Raw genomic sequence first — 20,692 nt, forward strand, 5'->3', positions numbered from 1 at the left:
AGAAAATGCTTGGAGACCATTTCTGGATCCTTTTTTCTCTGTTTGTGATAGTGCCCAAATTAAAACTTATGTCACTTCACAACCTGTTCCCTCGTCTTCCTCTTTCAAGCTTCCTGGTAACACTAGACTTAAAAGATGCTTATCACCACATCCCTGTTCATCCAGACGTTAGGGTTTTTTAAGGTTTTGCGTGCCTGGATCACAGTATTAGTTCACTCCATTACCCTTTTGACTATCCTCTACACCAAGAGTGGTCACAGAGTGTCTCGCTCCAGTTATAGCTCATTGCAGGCTATAGGTTATTCACAATTTTCCATCTATAGATGACTTGCTTATCTTTGCAGAGTATTTTCAGAATGTCTGGAGTCTCTGTTATGAGTGAAAGATCTCTTACAGTAGCTGGGATTCCAAGAGAATATTCAAAAGTCTTTCTCGACTCCCTCATGCAGGATTGTGTTCCTGGGATGTCAACTAGACATCTCAGTACAAAGAGCTTTTCTTCCACAGCAAAAAGAATAGATCTTTATCTAGATATATTTTTAAGGTTTTCTACTCAGACTTCAGTCATTGAGAGGAATTTGGATTCTCATGGCATCTGATTCTCATGATACCCCTGAGAAGGCTCCCATTAGCATAGCTAGGGTGGGGCAAAAGGGGCAACTGCCCCAGGTGCATGGTCTTAGGGTGTGTGACCAGCCAAGCCGATATTGCATTTGCAGTTAAACCTGAGCACCATAGTGCATCATGTGTGGTATAAACTGTAGTGTTTGCTTGGTGCATTGTAACAAGCAGTTTGCTACAGTTCAAAAGTAAAAAAAAAATGCTATTTTTGTTTTAACTAAAATCTGAGTGCTGTATCATCCATGCAGACAGGGTATATACCATAGCAATTGTTTGCTACATTTGCAGCAAGCAGTTTGCTACAGTTTAAAAAGGAGATTTTTTTTTTTTTGTGACAAACACGAGTGCTGTAGTGCTGTCTCTGTGCAGGCAAGGTACAAACTGTAGCAACTAGTTGCTACATTTCTAGCAAACAGTTTGCTACAGTTTAAAAGAAACTGGTTGAGGCATTTGGGGACAGGGCACAGAAATGTGACCTGAATGGCTGGGGCAGAGGAGGGTGTTGTGCATCCAGCCACCTAGTTGGTATGTGAGTAGAAGGAACATCCTTTTTTTTTTTTTGCTGTTCAGTGGAAGAGCTGGGTGGTGTTGATATAACTAATAAATCAATCGCTTACAATGTATGGATCTGCTTATTATTTTTTTCAGAGCGGGGGGGGGCAATACTTCACAGTACCGCCAGTGTGCTGTTCGCACCATCTACGCTTCTGACAACTCCACATTAGAAAGATACAGTGAGATATGAAATCTCTTTGGTCCCAGCATCAACACCCTTTGTCTTTTCAGATCCCAGTACTGGGTTTTGTCAGAAGAGAAATCTTTTGGTAGAGATAACAGATGTCCTTAAATTAAGGTCTTCCCTTCTCCCTGCCTGCCCCAAAGCAGTCAGTCACTACAGATGCTTCAGACTTTGCTTGGAGAACAGTTTCAGGAGGAATAAAAGTACATCGGGTATGGGATACCAAGGACAGATGTAAGCACATAGGTGACAAGGAGATGCTTACCTGATCAAGATAAGGTTAAGGATTTCATTGAGAACTAATTCTTCTTTTGTGCCTAAAGTGGTATCTAAGATTACTTTAAACCAAACTATCCATCTCCTATTTTCTTTTCTGAACCTAAAAATGAGAGAGAAGGGTACTCCATACCTTGAATGTCCACAGACAACTAAGGTATTAATTTGACAGAACTAAATCTTTCAGCTCTTTGGAGCAATTGTTCATTTCTTGTGAGGATAAGAAGAAGAGATAACCTGTGTCAGTCAGACTATTTCCAAATTAATGTCTAAGGCTATTACCTTTTGTTATACTCACCATGAAAAATCTATTCCAGGCAGGATTAAGGCTCATTCTGCCAGGGCCTTGGCTTCATCTGTATTTTTTTGGAAAGGGATGGATTCTAGAAGTATTCTAGAAGCTGCTACTTGGTCCAGTGTACATACATTTATATTGTACCTGAAGCTTGATTCATTCTCTAGGTCTAGATCATACTTTGTCAGGACTATTCTCCAGGGGCTCCTGGACCTGTCTCCTTCCACGTTAATATAGTTAGCTGTAGTAATCTACCCATATAGCTAAGGCTACTGCAGCAGTGGTCAGTATGAAGAACACAGTACAGCTGTTTAAGTTGAACTTACCATAACAGCAGATGTCCGAATGATCACTGTTGCCGTAGCCACTCCCTCCCTCCATCCCCCTTCTTTTTGCTGTGTTTTTTTTATGCCAGGATGTGGACGTTTATTTATTTATTTTTTTATTCCTAGTAATGTCCTTTCAGGGCTCAGACTCCCCGTCTTTACTGGCAGAAAACTTCTGAAGCACTTTGTGCCCAAACCTGTCTTTTAGCCAGCTCTTCTCAAGGTGTGCGACAGTTTAGGCTCATGGAGGTGCCCTAAAGCTTTGGAATCTGGCAGGCTGTCATATTCTTGGTAGGTTTAAGCCACGTAGCTATTGTTATGGTGAGTTCAACTTACACGACATTACGTTTTCACCATTTTCTGTTCTAGAATGTTTACTTGCAACTGTATTTTTTTGTTGCAGCTGGTCTTGTGCTCATCTCTTCAATCCATAATATTTCAGACTTAATGAGTGATTACATATGCTAGGGATCAGTACATTTGTTTTACATTGTATACATTAAGCTATTTTGTTTATGCAGTTTTTGTCCCAAGAAGGTAAAATAAATGTAGGCTTCTGGTAAAACAGTCTGTCAGTTTGAATGCAGTCATACTTTTTCCAAAGACAATTTCTGATGAATGAGAAAACTTAAATTAATCCCAGTTTTACATGTCTTGAGGCAAAGGACTAGATTTATGAATAAAATACTAACAAACAATTCAGCAATATTATTACACAACTTTCTAGAATTCACAAGAAGTAACGGGCCAAGCCAAATAAGTGACATTATTTTAAGTCATTTGTCATTTCTAAACAAAGTACAACCCTCTGACATGTAAAACACACCTGGTTTACCCTAAATGGAATTGCAGAAGTGGCCAGATATGATGATACTTGACTGCTTCGAGGAATGATTTTAGACTGATTAATGAAAACCTCTAAAGTGAATAAATAATTCTATAAATTTGGGCCAGAATTTTCCAGAGCTTCGAAAGAAAACTTGCCAAGGACTCCAAAGATCACCACAAGGCATTCTTTAGCTATGTCAAGAATCTAAGAGGCAATGCTCAGATCTGCTCAGAGTTAGTGCAGAATGGCACAAAATACACTGAACCGACTGATACCACCAATATCCTGGCAGACAGGTTCAGTGCAAACTTTGCCCCCTCTCACCCACAAAAGGGCCCATAATCATACCAGAAGAATGTAGAGCCCCTGAAATCACAGACACTCGGGTTAAAACAGCCCTCTCCAAAGCCAAAAACACAGCATCAGTGGGACCGGACGGTGTCCCAGGCTGCATCCTACATGAGCTCAAAGATGAACTAACCCCTCACCTAAACACACTGTTCAAATTCAGCCTCTCCACAGGCTATGTACCCATAGAGTGGTGCACAGCAACGGGTATTCCGCACCACAAAGGTGGAGCCACAACAGACCCCGGGAACTATCGCCCTATAAGCCTGACTAGCTTGGTCTGCAAGGCTATGAAGCGCATCATTATGGAACTCATTAACAGAGACATTGGGAACCTCCAAACACTAGACCCTACCCAGTTCGGCTTTGTTAAGGGCAGATCATGCCTCCTAAACCTGGTGGACTTCTTTGGAACAGTTACTAAGGCTATAGATGAGGGAAAGGTGGTACACACAGCCTTCCTAGACCTTGCAAAGGTCTTCAGCACCATTCTCCATTCTGGTATTTTAGACAAGTTCACCAGCCTGAACATAAACCCCTATGTCACAAGATGGGTTGCCAGTTGGCTCACGGACAGAACCCACATGGTGAGAGTTGCGGGAGCTAGGTCCAACTGTAAACCGGTTACAAGTGGCATTCCCCAGGGCTCAGTCCTAGGACCCCTTCTGTTCGGTATATACTTCTCAGAGGTACAGGCAAGTGCAGGAGGACTATGGCTGGCCAAGTTTGCAGAAGAATGCAAACTAGGGGCTATAATTGACTCTCTGGCTGACACAGACATCCTCCAAAAGGGTCTCACTGAGACGGATACCTGGTGTCAAAATCATGGCCTCAAGCTAAATGCCAAAAAGTTCATAGTCATCCCCTTTTGAAAAAACAAAGTACCCACAAACTACCACATAGGTGGTAGTCCCCTAAATACGGAAGACGTAATAAGGGATCTGGGGACCCAAGTAGATAGTCATCTCTCCTTTGATAATCACATTGCCAAAGTGGTTAGAAAATCCTTCTATGTGGCCCACCTAATCACAAAAGGGTTTGCATCCAGATCAAAAGAGGTCATTGTGCCCCTCTATGCATCACTCATCAGATCGTAGAGTACAGCGCCCCATTTGGGATGTACATTACAAGATACCTGCAACAGATGGAAGGACCATAGAAGTACCTCACCAAGAGGATCACTGGCCTCAAACAGATGCCCTATGCAGCTCGACTGAAGAAACTCCAGCTGTACTTGGTTGCATACCACCTACTCAGAGGTGATCTCTGCCTGACATATAAGGCCATGTCCAACCCAGAATTGATGGACATGCTTCACCTAAATATAACCTTACCCCCTCGAGCCACATGCTCTAGGGATCTAAACCTCACCACAACAATAAATAGGACATGCTGGAGGGATAGATTCCTGTCCCACAGACTTCCCATGCCTTGGAACAAGATCCCAATCTACATTAGGCAGAGCTCCTCACTAACAGTCTTCAAGAGAAATCTTGACGAGTGGATGGGAAACAGAACGGTTACCCCGGGGATCACTTCAGTGGCTTTGCTGGACAGAGGCACAGGGAACTAATCTAAGGGGGTGGCGAAAGCCAACACATTCTGGCTAGGCTTATAAATGCCTTTGGGCAGATAGCCTAGTACCTACCTATGAACCTATAAAATCAGTGGAAGTCAAAATGCATTTGGCTTTTCTGGACAATATAATGGATAATGAATACAAATTCTGTCAACGATACCTATATTTCCTATTTGGCAAGAGTTCCATACTGTCATAAGATAATCACCAAAAGCATTGTATCTCTTTGCTGGGGTGCGTACATCTCACAGGGTCTTTAGGGTAGTAAAACAAAATAGATTGTAATGGGACCCAACAAACCCAAAAATATAGATACGTATAAACAAAGCAAGGTGTCAAAATGCTGAGAGTAGGATAAAACAATTTAATAAAACACAAACAAATATATTTAGGTTAGCGCTTTCGCAGTTGCCTGCTTCTTCAGACCTTAATACAAGTAACAACAGTTACTAAAATTTGTACATTTAAATATTCTACACAGCCAATAAAAATAAATATAATTAATGAGGCAAACTTTTCTTCTTTAAAATAGGTTTTAAAGAAACGGCACTATTCAGACCTGGAGGGGCATATGCCTTAAAATCAGTAATCCATTTAAGTTCAACACACTCTGTTTCATTATACATGTCACCTTGTCTTGGGTTATCATTAACATTTTGTAAGACCAAGAACTTAAAACTATGGTCTACCCCAGCTTCTGACACATGCTTGGCCAGTGCATTAGTTAGTTTTTTGCTACACCTAGCCATATAGACTATATTTTTAGTTGAACAATCTGCAAAGAAGGAGAACTCTATTGATTTCATAGTCAAAGGATGTATAACCACGCAAGCTGACCAGATGTTGGGGCAGGCTTTACAAGACCTACATGCATATGTCCCTTTACACTGTGAAATAAACTGTCCATAAGACCTGTTTTGCTTATAAGATAAACACTGCTTCAGGTTTTTACAGTTCTTGAAGCAGAATTTGGGGGTAGATTCTATCACCCTACTTATTTTTGGATCCATCAACAGAATTGGCCAATTTCTCTTAATTTCACAAACTCTATTGACCCCTCCAGAATAAGTTAAGCACATTCTATTCAGTACTTTCCTGTCCACTGCTTCTTCATTCTCCACAATTGTAGAACACTGATCAGAGAAAAAAGGTTTTATTTTAGAACATTCCAATTTATTAACCTCTATCTATTGAATTCTATAACCTCTATCCACAAGGTCTAGACAGAGTGCATTAAGGGCTTCCTCTAATGATGCAGGATCTGTATATCATCTCTTGCAAGTACCTGTTTTTTCATTACATTCCTAGTGGTATGTCTATGGTTTCCTTCTTCCATTACATTGTAATTTGTTCTCCAGATGTGATCCAGATGCCAAGAAATTTAACAGTCGGACTGAAACTATGATGTTAGGATAGTTTGAGGCAACATAGCTGATAATGTTAATGCTTTCTTTTCTCCTTTGAGGCACGCTCTGCTATAGACAGCTGGGACCGTAGCATCAGATCTGCTTTTCCAAAAGCCAGAATCACACCTTTACAGTTTGAGTGCATTCAAGGGTATTTTTTATGACCAAAACAAGCTTTGTCTATGCTTAGTGCAGAGGAGGGTAAATAGCCAGATAATGGGGTTACAAAGTATTCAGGGCAATGCATTATGAATAGATTAGGGTGCTCCCAGATGGCAAAGCCAGCAGTGATCTAGTTCTGTGGAGCAAATGGATGAAGCTCTGGCCTGTGACAGTTAAGTGACTCAGGTGCTCAATGACCAATGCCAGCTTCACCATTCTGGGGAAAAGGAGCAGTCTTACTTAGGTTTACTATCACATAATCGAATCCACTGTGTTTGAGTGTTAAGATGTCTGAACAACATATTCAGAAATCAGAACACTGACCACAAAAAATGTTAAACTAAGCATTTCAGTAAAGTCGAATGTCAAAAATGTCAACTTTACTGAAATGCTCACATTTGCTCATCCCCCACCCCCCACTTATATATACAAACTCTGAGATCGCACTACAGTGAGGGAAAGTGTACGTTTCCTGATCCCCACTATAGTGCGATCTGCACCATAATGTCGAACCTTAAAACAGCGAATGCTTGCTATTGTAAAGTTCGACATTGTGGCACTCGCATTTCCGGTTATGCTAAATTAGTTTTGCACATATGTCGATCGCACTATGTGACAGCAAGGTGCCTTACCTATTGCTTTAATGATTGCTTGAGGATGCTGGGAGATAACATCTAGAATCATATGCTTCTTTTGCATGCATGGGTTGCCAAGCAGTGTCTTTTATTCGTAGCCAGAGCGACACATCTGTAAAAGCATGCATATGCAAGCATACACTGTGCCTTCGATGTTAAGAGTGGCAGGTAGATAAGATGTAATGATTACTTTTCTTCAGAATGTTCTCACTTTCCAAATGATTTATTATTTATTTCTTTTTGCCATTTTCAGTCTTTGGTCTGCCTTTTCGTTATTTCATCTGTACAGTGACCTTTCAACCTGTCGTATCTATCCGTGTACTCTTCTCCTTTATTATAGCAATAGCATAGAATTAGTACGATGATCACTGCCACTCTGGGTTTTGATCCATGCCATATGCTTTGCCACTTATTGACAGAATATACACATGCAAACACATCAAGTACATCTTTTTTGTGATGTGTGTAATGGTCTGAAATTTACATTTTTATTGCAACAGTTTTTTTTCCCTTTCTTCTTGAATGCTGTGTTTTCTGCCTGTTTGGTACTCACTTAAGATTTTTAATTGCTTTGCGTAGTTCTGCTGCTTTCTGCATTTCTGTAAAACAGATCAGTTCTTTTCCAAAACATAATTTCATGGATCTCCACTTGTAATGTTATGATAATCAGATCAACAGGGTATTCATAGATATTTGGGCTGATACATAAAGTCATTATCACCGTTAAGAAGAGGTAAATTAAAGACAGCGTCCATGTAGAAAATGGAAACCTCTGTAGCTGCCTAATGGATAAGTAATAATAAACAATATTATAGTCCGCTTCTAGGTGCTTTATCCCACTCATGGGTCCCCCCAAATTATTTCTGCTGTGATCCCAGTTATTTTCACTATGGGTAATAACACAGTTATCAGTCGTGGGATGGATAAGGCCAGTCTAACACCAAATGGGATAGGTTAATTCAAGAACTACAAGGAAAATTGTTTAGGCTTAAAATGGCCCAGAGTGGCAGTTAGGCTAGTACTTGCCTATGAAGCTGTAATGATGCTGTGAGCTGAGATAACAAAATAAGCTGCAAATGAGTTGCATTCTTTTGACCTCACATTAGTTTTCAAATGTTGTGCATCTAATTCTTTGTGAGTGACCATTGCTTAACTAGAACAAGATATTATAGTTATCTCTAAAAAGAGGCACTTGCGAGTAGCAGGTCTTAAGCTAACACAATAAACAAACGATACTGAATATGTGTAGAAATACCATTTTATCATATGTTATAATTCTGCAGTTATTCATAGTTATCACTGCCAGCCCGTTATAAGTACAGACTCAGCATTCATATGTCCTCATTGATTATCTGTGCCATAATGCACGGTCTGCTTTTACTAGCCGTTTATCTAATTATATTATTTTCACACTTAGTTTCTTCCTTTTTTCCCCTAGTTGACCAGAGCGAAGTCTCCAATAAATGCTAACAAAGCACCAGATTTTCAAGGTAAGGAATCAGTGTTAAGTATTTTTTTTTGCATTTCCTACATGTTAGAATGAAATGCCATTTGAAAAAGTATTTTATTTGATGACCTGAACATGAAATTAAGACTTGAAATCTTTACACGTAAATCTGTATGTTCCTTTGTATTTTTGTTAGTTCTTGACTATATTTGGCTGCATCCATGCCTGTGTCAATGGAGGCTGAAAAAAAATAGAAGCAATCATTTTGTGGCATCCAAGCCTCTTGACTCTCTTTGGAGCATGTGTTTAGCATCATCCCAGCAAACCTTTTTTCATTCTGATTTTTTGGCAAGCAAGCCTTGATTTGTGTGCTGTGTAGCATCTAGGCTAATATCCAGATGCATGATTATTGACATTTGCACCTGCCTTTTCAGAGTGTAATGTGTGTAATTCTTACCACTTGTCCAACCCTCATTTATCATTGTTATTCAGAATTTGTGTATTGCGTTCTTATTACCATAATTGCATATGGTGCCAAGCTGTGATTGCCGTCCATACTTGGCTGTTACTGTGCTTAATTTATACTAATATTTCAGCTCTTATACTGTTGTTGTACTGAATTTGTGTACTGTACAAGATTATAGTTGTGTACCATACTGTGCTCCTACTGTGCTTAATTTACACAAACATCTCAGCCCTTATACTGAATTTGTCTATTATACAACTGCACAGAAAGTACAGTTGTGTACACTTACCATAAATGTAGATGTTCAAGTGTATTCACTGTTGCAGTCATCACATTTGGGTTATCTGCTTGCAGTAGCCCTCAGTCGGCCTGATTATCAAAGTCTTGGGTCCTGCATCAGTTGCTGTCTCATCTTCCGTGATGTCAGGTAGTCAGGGGTATAAAGCATGCAGCTGATGCCATTACATCAGTTTTTCTTGCCCCAGATTTCAGGTTCCCTCCTTAATGGGAAGCAATTCAATATAAATATACAATGTTATACCTCCAGCAAAAAAGCAAATACACCAAAAAGCTTTTAAGTATAGTAGAGGAGAATAGAGGTATAGCCAAAAGAAGTCAGGGGGCTGGAGGGAGGGTAACCAGGACTGCAACAGTGAATACACTCGAACATCTACATTTATTGTAAGTGTACACAACTGTACTATGTTCTTCATGTTTCACTGTTGAGGTCATTACATTTGGGTAAATTCCCAAAGCTAAGGATGGGAGGAGGAATTTAGATAGCATTAGGACCAGCTATAAGGCCCTGCAAGACTGCAGTGGCAAAGCCAGCTCTGGATTTAAAGAAAATTGGCAAATGGTAATGCTTGGTGAAAGTATGTACAGAAATCCGGGTAGCAGCTTCTAGGATGTCTCTGGTAGGGACACCTCTAAGAAAGGCTGTAGAGGTAGATGCAGCCCTGGATGAATGGGGTCTAATTCCCTGTGGGATAGGTTTTCCATGGTGCTTATAGCAGAAATGAATGCAATGGCCTATCCATTTAGAAATGGTTTGCTTTGAAATAGCCTCCCCCTCTGCCCCTACAGCAAATGCCGCCAGCAGTTGTTCAGATTTCATTTGAGGTTTAGTCCTGTCCAAGTAAAATCTAAGTTGTCTGTGCACATCTAAGGAGTGCAGTATCCGTTCCCCTTTGTTCTGTGGATTAGAAAAGAAGGCTGGTAAATGAATGGACTGAATAAGAGCCACACTGAATACTACCTTGGGCATGAAAGAGGGATTGTTCCTCAGGGACACCCTGTCCGCTTGAAAGATGATGAAAGGCTGCACTACCATAAGGGCCTGTAATTCAGATACCCTTCTTGCTGAAGTGATGGCTAAAAGGAAAGCTGTTTTCCAAGAAAGGAATTTTAACTCTGCAGTTGCAGCTGGCTCAAAAGGAGGAAGAGTGAGTTTTTCCAATTCAAAATTAAGGTCCCAGGCTGGAGTTGGGGCTCTCCTGGATGGTCTTAAGTTTTTGGCCCCTCTGAGGAACTGCTTGAGCAGTGGGTGAGAAAAGAGGGGTGGTTCTGTGTTGTAATGATCGGAAATGGCTGAGGCTTGAATTTTGATGGAGGAAAAGGAAAGACCCTTGTGAAGCATTTCAGTTAAGTACTGAAGTATCTGAGGCAAATTGGGTGCTGCTGCGGCCATCCCTTGAGTTTGGTTCCAGGCACAGAATCTTTTCCATTTTTCAGCATAAAATTTTCTAGAACTAGGCCTCCTTGCCTCCAAAATGACATCCAACACTTGTTTACTGAGGGATGGTAACAGAATGATTAGGTAATTAGCCAGGCTGCCAGGTTCAGGGTTTGAAGCTGGGGGTGCAGAATCTGGCTCTCCTGCTGAGACAGAAGGGTAGGGGTCTGAGTTAGGTGCCATGGGACCAGCTGTGACACACTGCGCAAGAGGGGGTATCATTGTTGGCATGGCCAGTCTGGTGTAATCAGTATCATCCTTGGTTTGTCCTGTTTGATCTTTAGTAATACTTTGGAGAGGAGAGGCAGAGGAGGAAAGGCATAAACTGATAGATTTTTCCAGCTGAAGGACAAAGCATCCACTTTCCAAGCTTGTTTGTGGGGAGTCCTTGTGCAGAATTTGTCTAATTGGTAGTTCTGGGGGAAGGCAAACAGGTCTATATCTGGGATCCCCCATTTGTTGATCAACATGTTGAAAATCTTTGGTTCCAGTTTCCACTCGTGTGGGTCCATGAGATTTCTGCTTAGCTCATCTGCCAGTGTATTTAGTTTTCCTGGCAGGAATTGAGCCTGTAGATGCACTTGGTAGCTCAAGGCTGTGTTCCACAGAGCCATGGCTAGTCTGCAGAGGGGGTAAGAATGGGTACCCCCCTGCTTTTCTATGTACCACATAACAGTGGTGTTGTCCGTCTTTACCATTAATTGTCCTGGAAGAATGTGGTCCTTGAAGGCTGTCAGAGCATTCTGTACAGCTAACATTTCTTTTTGATTGATATGCAGGTACATTTGACTTGGGTTCCATTTGCCCTGAATGCACTTCCCAACCAGGTGAGCCCCCCCATGCATAGTCTAATACGTCTGTTGTTAGGGTTTGGGCGGCAGGGGGTAGAGTGAATGGTAGTCCCTTGTTTTGGTGGCAGGCCTCTGCTTACCAAAGGAATTCTAACCATAGGCAAGGTATGATAGGAATCATTGCTTCTTGATTCTGAGAATGTTGACACCTTAGGCTTTTTATATACCATTGTAATTTCCTCATATTGCAGTCTTGCTGTTGGTCCAGATGACATACCTGTGGAAGCATGGAGGTGTTTAGGTGAAATGGCAGTGGAGTTTTTAACCAGATTGTTTAATGAAATTTTGGAAAGTGAGAGGATGCCTGAGGAATGGAAAAAATAGTGTTTTGGCACCAATTTTTAAGAATAAGGGTGATGTGCAGAGCTGTAGTAACTACAGAGGGATTAAATTGATCAGTCACAGCATGACGTTATGGGAAAGAGTAGTGGAAGCTAGGTTAAGAAGGGAGGTGATGCTTAGTGATCAGCAGTATGGTTTCATGCTGGGAAAGAGCACTATAGATGCGATGTTTGCTCTGATAGTTGATGGAGAAGTTCAGAGAAGATCAGAAGGAGTTGCATTGTGTTTTTGTAGACTTAGAGAAAGCATATGACAGGGTGCCTAGAGAGGAGTTGTGGTATTGTATGAGGAAGTCGGGAGTGTCAGAGAAGTATGTAAGAGTGGTACAGAATATCTACGAGGGTAGTGTGACAGCAGTGAGGTCTGCAGTGGGAGTGACGGATGAGTTTAAGGTGGAGGTGGGATTACATCATGGATCAGCTCTGAGCCCTTTCTTATTTGCAATGGTGATGGACAGGTTGACAGACGAGATCAGACAGGAGTCCCCCGTGGACTATGATGTTTGCAGATAACATTGTGATCTGTAGTGAGAGTAGGGAACAGGTTGAGTTGACCCTGGAGAGGTGGAGATATGCTCTAGAGAGAAGAGGAATGAAGGTCAGCAGGACTAAGACAGAATATATGTGTGTGAATGAGAGGGAGGATAGAGGAATGGTGAGGATGCAAGGAGTAGAGGTGGTGAAGGTGGATGAGTTCAAATACTTGGGACCAATAGTTCAGAGTAATGGTGAGTGTGGAGGAGAGGTGAAAAAGAGAGTACAGGCAGGATGGAGTGGGTGGAGAAGAATGTCAGGAGTGATTTGTGACAGACGAGTACCAGTAAGAGTGAAAGGGAAGGTCTACAAGAAGGTAGTGAGTCCAGCTATGTTATATGGATTGGAGGCAGTGGCATTGACAAAAAGGCAGGAGTTAGAGCTGGATGTGACGGAGTTAAAGATGTTAAGATTTGCACGGGGTGTGACGAGGGTGGACAGGATTAGGAATAAGTATATTAGAGGGTCAGCCCAGGTTGGAAGGTTTGGAAGCCAGAGAGGCAAGATTACATTGGTTTGGACATGTGCTGAGGATGGATGCTGAGTATATTGGGAAAAAGATGCTAAGGATGAAGCTACCAGGTAACAGGAAAAGAGGAAGGCCTAAGATAAGGTTTATGGATGTGGTGAGACAGGACATGCAGTTGGTTGTTGTGACAGAGCAAGATGTAGAGGACAGGAAGAAATGGAGACAGATGATCCACTGTGGCAACCCCTAACGGGAACAGCTGAAAGATGATGATGATGATGAATCTTGCATATGGAATTAGTAGAATGCATGAGGCCATGAACCCCAAGGCTTGCAGTATTTGCCTTACAGATAGCGGGGGTTTTGTGGCCACTAGTTTGAAGTAAGTTGTCAAATGAATTTGTTTCTCTGGCGTGAGGAAAGCCATCTGGGAAGTTGTGTTCAAGCTTGCTCCCAGGAATATAATTTGTTGACAGGGTACCAGATGTTATTTCTTTTCATTTATGGTGTACCCCAGACAAGTTAACACCTTTTTTACAAATGCCAGATGATTCAGAAGTATGTCCTGGCTTTCTGCCTGAATTAGACAGTTGTCCAGGTATGGGTATATCTGAATATTTCTTTGCCTGAAAAATGCAATGACTGGAGCTACACACTTTGTGAAAACCTTTCTGTGCAGTAGATAAGCCAAAGGGCAGTGCAGAGAACTGATAGTGCATGCAGCCTGCTTTGAAGCGTAGGTATTTTCTGCAAGATTCCCTGATTGGGATGTGCAGGTAGGCTTCCTTTAAATCTAGTGTTGCCAAGCAGGCATTTTTGCCTATCATGGGAAGCAACTGGTGAAGAGTTAGCATCTTGAATTTTGGAATCACCAAAAAGGTGTTTAGGATAGACAGGTCCAGGATAGGATGCCATGAGTTGCCTTTTCTGGGTACCAGGAAAAGTCTTGAGTAGAACCCTGGTCCCTTTTCCTCTTCTGGTACAGTCTGAATAGCCTTTAATCTTAAGAGAGAGAGTACTTGCTTTTGAGCCTCTGTCCACTGATTTGGTGTTAGATCTGGCCATCGGTTTGTGGTTGGTAACATGTGGAAGTGAAATCTGTATCCTTGGGAAACTATGTTTAAAACCCATTTGTCCTGGGTAATGAGTTCCCAGTTTTTTGCTTGCAGAGCAATCTTTCCCTCTAAAGGAGCAGTCAGTTGAGAAGTGTGTAGAAGTTTTAAAGTTAAGTCATTGAGACAGCTTACCATAGGGGGGAGTCTTAGTACTCCATTTGGAAGTGGGAGCCCCCCACTGCTTAGTCCTGTGTGTACCCTGGGACTGAAGCCTGGGTGTTCTGCTGGTTCTGGGTTTGAACTGCGAAGGCCTGGAAGAGGCAGGAAAGGACCAATTTTTTCAGGGCCAATGCCTACTAAATCTAGGAGGCTGCACTTGTAAGAAATCTTTAACAGTTTGCATAGATTTAGCTTCTTCTTCCATATTTATAAGAACTTCTTCTGCTTTGTCGCCAAACAGGCGGTCCTGATTTAAGGGAGCATCCAGCAATTTAGTTTTAACATGATCTGTCAAAGATTGCTCCTTAAGCCAAGCATGCGTTCTAAGTACAGACCCGGTGACAGCAGCTCTGTAAGATACCTCTAGTGAATCAAAACCACATTGCAAAGTATGTTTTCCAACCTGTTCAGCAGAATGCATTAAATCCTTATTTTCAGCACAATCAGGAATCAACATCATTTTCTGTTTAAGCAATCCAATAACAAGCTGCTGATATTTTAACATATGAAAATTTAAGGCCCTGATGGTCAAGGTTGCAGAGGTGTATACCTTCTTACCCCATCGGTCCAGGGTCCTGGAATCTCTATCAGAGGGGGTAGGATTTTTGGCAGTAGTAGCCTTAATGCCCTTGGGTCCCTGTGAAATGGTCTCAGGATCTGCAGTAGGATTTTTAAAAAGGAACTTGTGAGAATCAGGAACCCTGTATTATCAATAAGGTTTTCTGGGAGCAGGAGGTAAAGAGTCAGGGGCCAAGCTAGATTCCGAAAAGGCATTGTCAACAATGTCCAGCACAGGAGGGATAGCTAAAGGCCTGTGCTGGGGCAGGAGTAAGAAATCTCTAAGCCTCTTCTTAGAATCAGAGTAATCCTGGCTTTCCCAGTCAAAATGCTCCCTAAGAGTATGCAGAGTTTCACCAAAAGAAAAATCCTGTGGTGGAGAAGCAGAGGGAATAGAGTCCTCTGCATCAGAATCCTCATAGGTAGATGAGGGTAAATCCTGGTCATCAGAGGAGACAGAAGTTTCAGAATCCTGGTCAGAAGTATCATAAGCAAATTCAGTCCTAGGTCTCTTAGAGGGGGGGACGGTTGGCTTCCCCTGATTAAAGTAATAAGGTCTTCAGCCATTCTTATCATTTGTTTTTTAGGCATAGAGACCTGACCATGCAGTCTGGGCGTCAGTTTCCTAGGCATGGTTCGAGTTTTAGGCCTAGAAGAAGAAGATGGCATTGGTTTAATATGCAAGTCAGTAGCCATGAATACACCCTCAGAAGCTGGTGCCTGTACAGTGGCTCTGATCCCATCCAAAGTAGAGACATCCGCAGGTTCCATGGTTGAAGCATCTCGTGGCATACTGGACTCTGAATGAGTCTCAGTAGAGGCCTGTGAATCTGAAGTTGCAGGTATCAGGGGCTGCAAAAGTGCCTCACTGAGTACCGGCAAACTGAAGACTAGCTTAGGAGAAGCGTCGTCGGCAGCTTTGGTCATAGATGGTCTGTCGCTGTCTTTATCTTTGCATTTTTTTGGAAAGTCGGTAGTCGGGTGGCTTACCGAAGACATATCTGGATAATTAAACCGAGTACCAAAATATTTAGAAGCGAAAATGTACCAATGACGAATAGTTCGTGGTTTAAATAAGGCAGAAAACCAACAGCGAGGTACGTCGTTGTCAGGGCCTAGGCAAGGAATACAGAACGAATGAAAATCTTTATGAGGTATTTGCTTTCCACAAGAAATACAATTATTGACTTTTACTAACATCGGTTTAGAGCAAGAAAAAGTTTCCCCAATGGGGTATGTAGCTTTAGTTGAAGACTACGGTTCTGAAACTCAAACGGAAATTTCAGGAGTCGGCCGACCAGCACTTGCGAACTGCTTCTGCTTCGGGCACCGCACGGCAAGAAAGAATGATGTAATGGCATCGGCTGCATGCTTTATACCCCTGACTACCTGACGTCATGGAAGATGAGACAGCAACCGATGCAGGACCCACGATTTTGATAATCAGGCCGACTGAGGGCTACTGCAAGCAGATAACCCAAATGTGATGACTGCAACAGTGAAACATGAAGAACATCTATAGTTCTGTACAACTCTGATGTTGGAGTGTATTATGTGGGTTCAATTTGCTGTTGCATCAATTTTAACATATATACGAATCACTTAATGCATCTTGTCAGTAGCACAATTTATGTATCTGGCGTATCTCTTCTGCCTAATGACTAAACTTTTCAGTGCGTCATTTCTTTCCTTGGTCATTTGACCAACCTGATAAATGTAGAAGTACAATCTGCATTTATCTCTTCTCTTGCTGGCTTCACTGGGTGAGGCGTTTTTACAAATGGTTTAATTTATCCAAGTGGTACAAAAGGTACAAACTATCACATGTTCCCTGACGACCAATCAGGACCAGCATAACATGATTTGTCCGAAGCATAATTATGTACATTACCTGGAGGCCACCATCTCACTTACACAGCTGGTTGATAAGCAACATAAGCTCATCATACCTTTAGAAGGCCACACTACACCACCATATGGTGAGGCTGTAAAATAGCATAGAGTATACACAGCACCCCCCCCTTCCAGACTAATACAGTCAACACAGATACTGCCACTTTCGTAAACTGCTCCCGTTCCATTGATACTGCTAAGCAATAAAAGTCAGAAAATCCTTCTGTTTGGCACAGTTGGTAACTGAAGAAGTTAAATTATTATTCCTCTAGAATATAATATCCCATATATACAAAGACATCATACAGGTAGAAGGACTCCAGAGGAGACCCAAGGTGATGTTGTACTAGTAGGGAAAATTTGGCCAGGGCATCAGTGAACTATGCCTTCTCTTTTCAACGGGCACTGTGATATCCATGTCCATCTGAGCTACCACCAACTCAACCAGATAGGAACTCATTTTAATGTTTCATTTGAAGGAAGTATCATATGTGTCAGACTATATCTGCAATTTATTCAAACTGGCAAATTCTTTAAATATGTTAACACTTCAGTCATCACAAGCACACTGCACTAATCTTAGAAATGCAAGGCATTATGGGAAGCATACACTCTTAGAATGGCAATGCTATACAATAATCTTAAAGTGGCAATAGCTATATTATATACTCTAGTACCATTTCAAAAACAATTTTTGACCTCAGTCTCACTTTTGGTTAGACATGTATAACATGAGTTAGAATTTGAAATGAAGTTGTAAGCTTGAAGTAAATGTTGAGAAAGGCTATTATAACAAGCAGTAGTACAGAGTTAATATGATCAGGAGCAGTCACATTCAACTGTTTTAGTTGGGCCACACACTATCTGTCAATAAGGATGCTTGCATTTGAACTTCCACCCTTGTATGGACTATTCATTGAGGTAGCTGTTTTATGGGACAGTAATCTGGTTATCCTTGGCTTGGACTTGTTCAGTTCTTTCTCAGCAGCACTGTGTTTAGGTCGATACACATCAGGAGCTAATTGGATATGCCTTTTATTTTATCTTATGCTGGTACCATCTTCTGTTCGGTACCATCATCTGTTTCCACAATGTAGCACGTTGGCTCAATGGTTTTATACAGCACAACTCACATTGTTTCTCATTTTTCTTCTCACTAAGTTCAGGAAGACAGGTTGGCCTGGTTAAAGGAAAGGCAGTGGATGTGCAGAAATTTGTTGATTGTACAACATTTGGGATCTTCGGTCATTTTGTATGACAAGTAAATGTGCACAATAATTTTAGACTCACTTTCTCATTCAGATATTAGTATGTTCATCCTTATTGTTTCTTACAAGTATAGGAGTGGAATAAGTCATGCAAAGTTCTTACTGTTTTGGCCCTCTGTGGAGTAATCCAGTATGACATGAGAGCTTTGTAAGAATTTTGTTGTTTCTATATATTTTAAGCTGTTTGTACTGCTCTCCTATCTTAATAGGATTGAGGATAGCAAGACCACCAAGTAGTACCAATAAAAACATAGTAAGCTAAGAAGTAGAGGAACTGCCTTGATGTGAATTGTTTACCACATTACTCATGCATGTTAACCTTAATCTTGCCCCTGCCGCTGCCACTAACACTAACCCTAAACCTACACATTAATCTATGAAAGTTCTTTTCTCTATTATTATCATTCTTTAGACCAATTTGGTCTGGCGATGCCATTGGGGTTAGAATTTACTGATTAGTAAAGGAAACTGTTTTCTTTTTCAGTTGCTTGATTGCCAAAGTCTTTTTCTAGTAAGTATTCTTTTAAACTGCCCGCGTTGATCTACTTTCTATCAGTATTTCTGCAGTTTGATTGAGTGCCATGTAGTGTGTGTGTGTGTGTGTGTGTGTATGTGTGTGTGTGTGTGCGCGAGTGTGGGTGGCTGTGTAATTTCTGGATAATATGCAGAGAATGTGACTCGCCCATCAGGGGTTGCAACTTCACTCTTCTGTTTGTGGTTCATCATTGAGGAGTGATCGATGGGTTTGGTTTTGTGGAATGCATTTCCAACAATTTGACAATTTGTGATCTTGCAGATTGCGTCTTGATTAACAGTATGGAAAAAAATATGTATCCCAGTGGTAGGTACTAGAAAATGAATGTGATAAAAATGTGCATTTAGTACATTGTGTATCTGCACATCCTTGGCATGTCATCAGCGCTACGTAAATTCCCTTAAACATGATTATACACGCTACTCACTAAAGCAAAAATTCTCATTGTGCACACACAATTCGGACAAATACACAGCCCAGCAGGTACTCACCCACCTAAAACTCTCTAAGTTCAAGTGTATTCCTTTAAGTAAGTACAATAAAGTAAATACTATGTTTCCCTTACACATCATTAAAAAAGAAAGCGATACACTAGCTCTCCTACCCTGATCATCCCATCAAACTAACTTGCATACTACAGTCCCTGCAAGGGGAAGCCCTTGAGGTACAGTGGCCTCTGAATCAGAAAGGCACACCATGATGCAGAAATCATCAAAGATAAGGCTTCTGCATTGGAGTAAGCCTTCTGGAATCACAGGATACATACTGGCCAGATAACTGGAATTTAACCATGGCATCTAAAACTCCTCTAATTTAAAAAAAGATATTGCTTATGAATCCGTCACTACTTGATTGGAATTCAATGCAAATACTTCTCCAATTGATGTTATAACTGGGCTCAGAAAGGACACAGATCATCACTCCATCTTTAAATAACCCTACATATTTCATGCCTAACATTTGAGAATTGTGTATATATATATATATATATATATATATATATATATATATATATATATATATATACACATTCTCAGACGCATAGTATTCCAAAAGTGAGGTAGCTAAAAATCAACATATCACTTAAAGAATTTAAATACTTGGGGGCACTTCTCTCAACTGTCCAGATTTTTGCTTCATATTTTGGTCTGTGCCTCATAAAATGTGTGGGTTTCTGCCAATTCATTGAGGATTGACATCAGTAAATAATCTTTTTGGGGGCCTAGACAGACTCTGGATCATACACTCATCTGGATTTTTATTTATTTATTTATGTATTTATTTATCATTTGTTTACCAGCATAGTCCAACTGGACAACTAGTGTCCGTTTTCAGTGAAGTCCTGGGGAGAAAAGCTCCATACAGTTGCAGAATAATGATTAATACATACAGGTGCAGAATAAAGAGCAAGCACCATGGTGGAATTAAAGGTTATAAAATGAGAAGCGTAACATATAATATTTTATATATATTTTTTTGAATACTGTGATTTGTTTTATTTACCTTGTGTTTTACTTGTATTCTGCTTTTAACTGCATATTAAAACTTGAAGACACCACAACTCTGCCTCATGTGAATCAGTCAGAAATTTTTTTCCCCACCCTTCCACCTGGTTACTGTAGTGTTCTTAAACACCACTGTCTTTCTAGTTGCCTTCCCCTTAAGTTAATTTGACCATATATCTTATTTCCTCTCTGTTTTTATTGGCTTGTTATCATTTTGTGAAAATCACTCCTCTTCAAGTATTTAAATTTATTGGCCATCCTACTGTATTCCATAGTACCAGAATACAAAAGTGACCACCCCCTTTCAATCTATCTTGCTGTTTTAAAAATAGTGACTCTCCACTAAAACTTAACTTTTTAGACAGGTAAAACTTAAGTTACCTACTTTAACATCTAACTCCTCTAGTGCACTCTGCAGTGTTTAGGATAAACCATTTTTTTTCATCTTACCTTTAAGCATCCCTGTGACTAGCACTTGCTTTAAAACCTGCTGGAAAGCACTAGGAAGTCTTAAACTGATAAAAGCACTCAACTCTCCTTGTTAATAAGGAGAAATTAATCGTAGGCACTAAACAGCCTATAATTGCAAAGCACCTTGCT

General features: G+C 40.9%; 1 protein-coding gene across 2 annotated transcripts in view; it reads left to right on the forward strand.

The window, feature by feature from the left end:
• CARD11 (caspase recruitment domain family member 11) overlaps positions 1-20,692 on the forward strand; it is a 2,459,919-nt gene that overhangs the window by 1,641,511 nt on the left and 797,716 nt on the right. For both annotated transcript variants that reach the window (XM_044089102.1, XM_044089103.1), the window contains one exon: positions 8,655-8,706. In XM_044089102.1, coding sequence (XP_043945037.1) covers positions 8,655-8,706 — 52 coding nt within the window. The remainder of the gene's footprint in view (positions 1-8,654; positions 8,707-20,692) is intronic.

This window comes from Protopterus annectens, chromosome 12.part0, assembly GCF_019279795.1.
Source record: "Protopterus annectens isolate FY-2018-M chromosome 12.part0, PAN1.0, whole genome shotgun sequence".
NCBI lineage: Eukaryota > Metazoa > Chordata > Ceratodontiformes > Protopteridae > Protopterus > Protopterus annectens.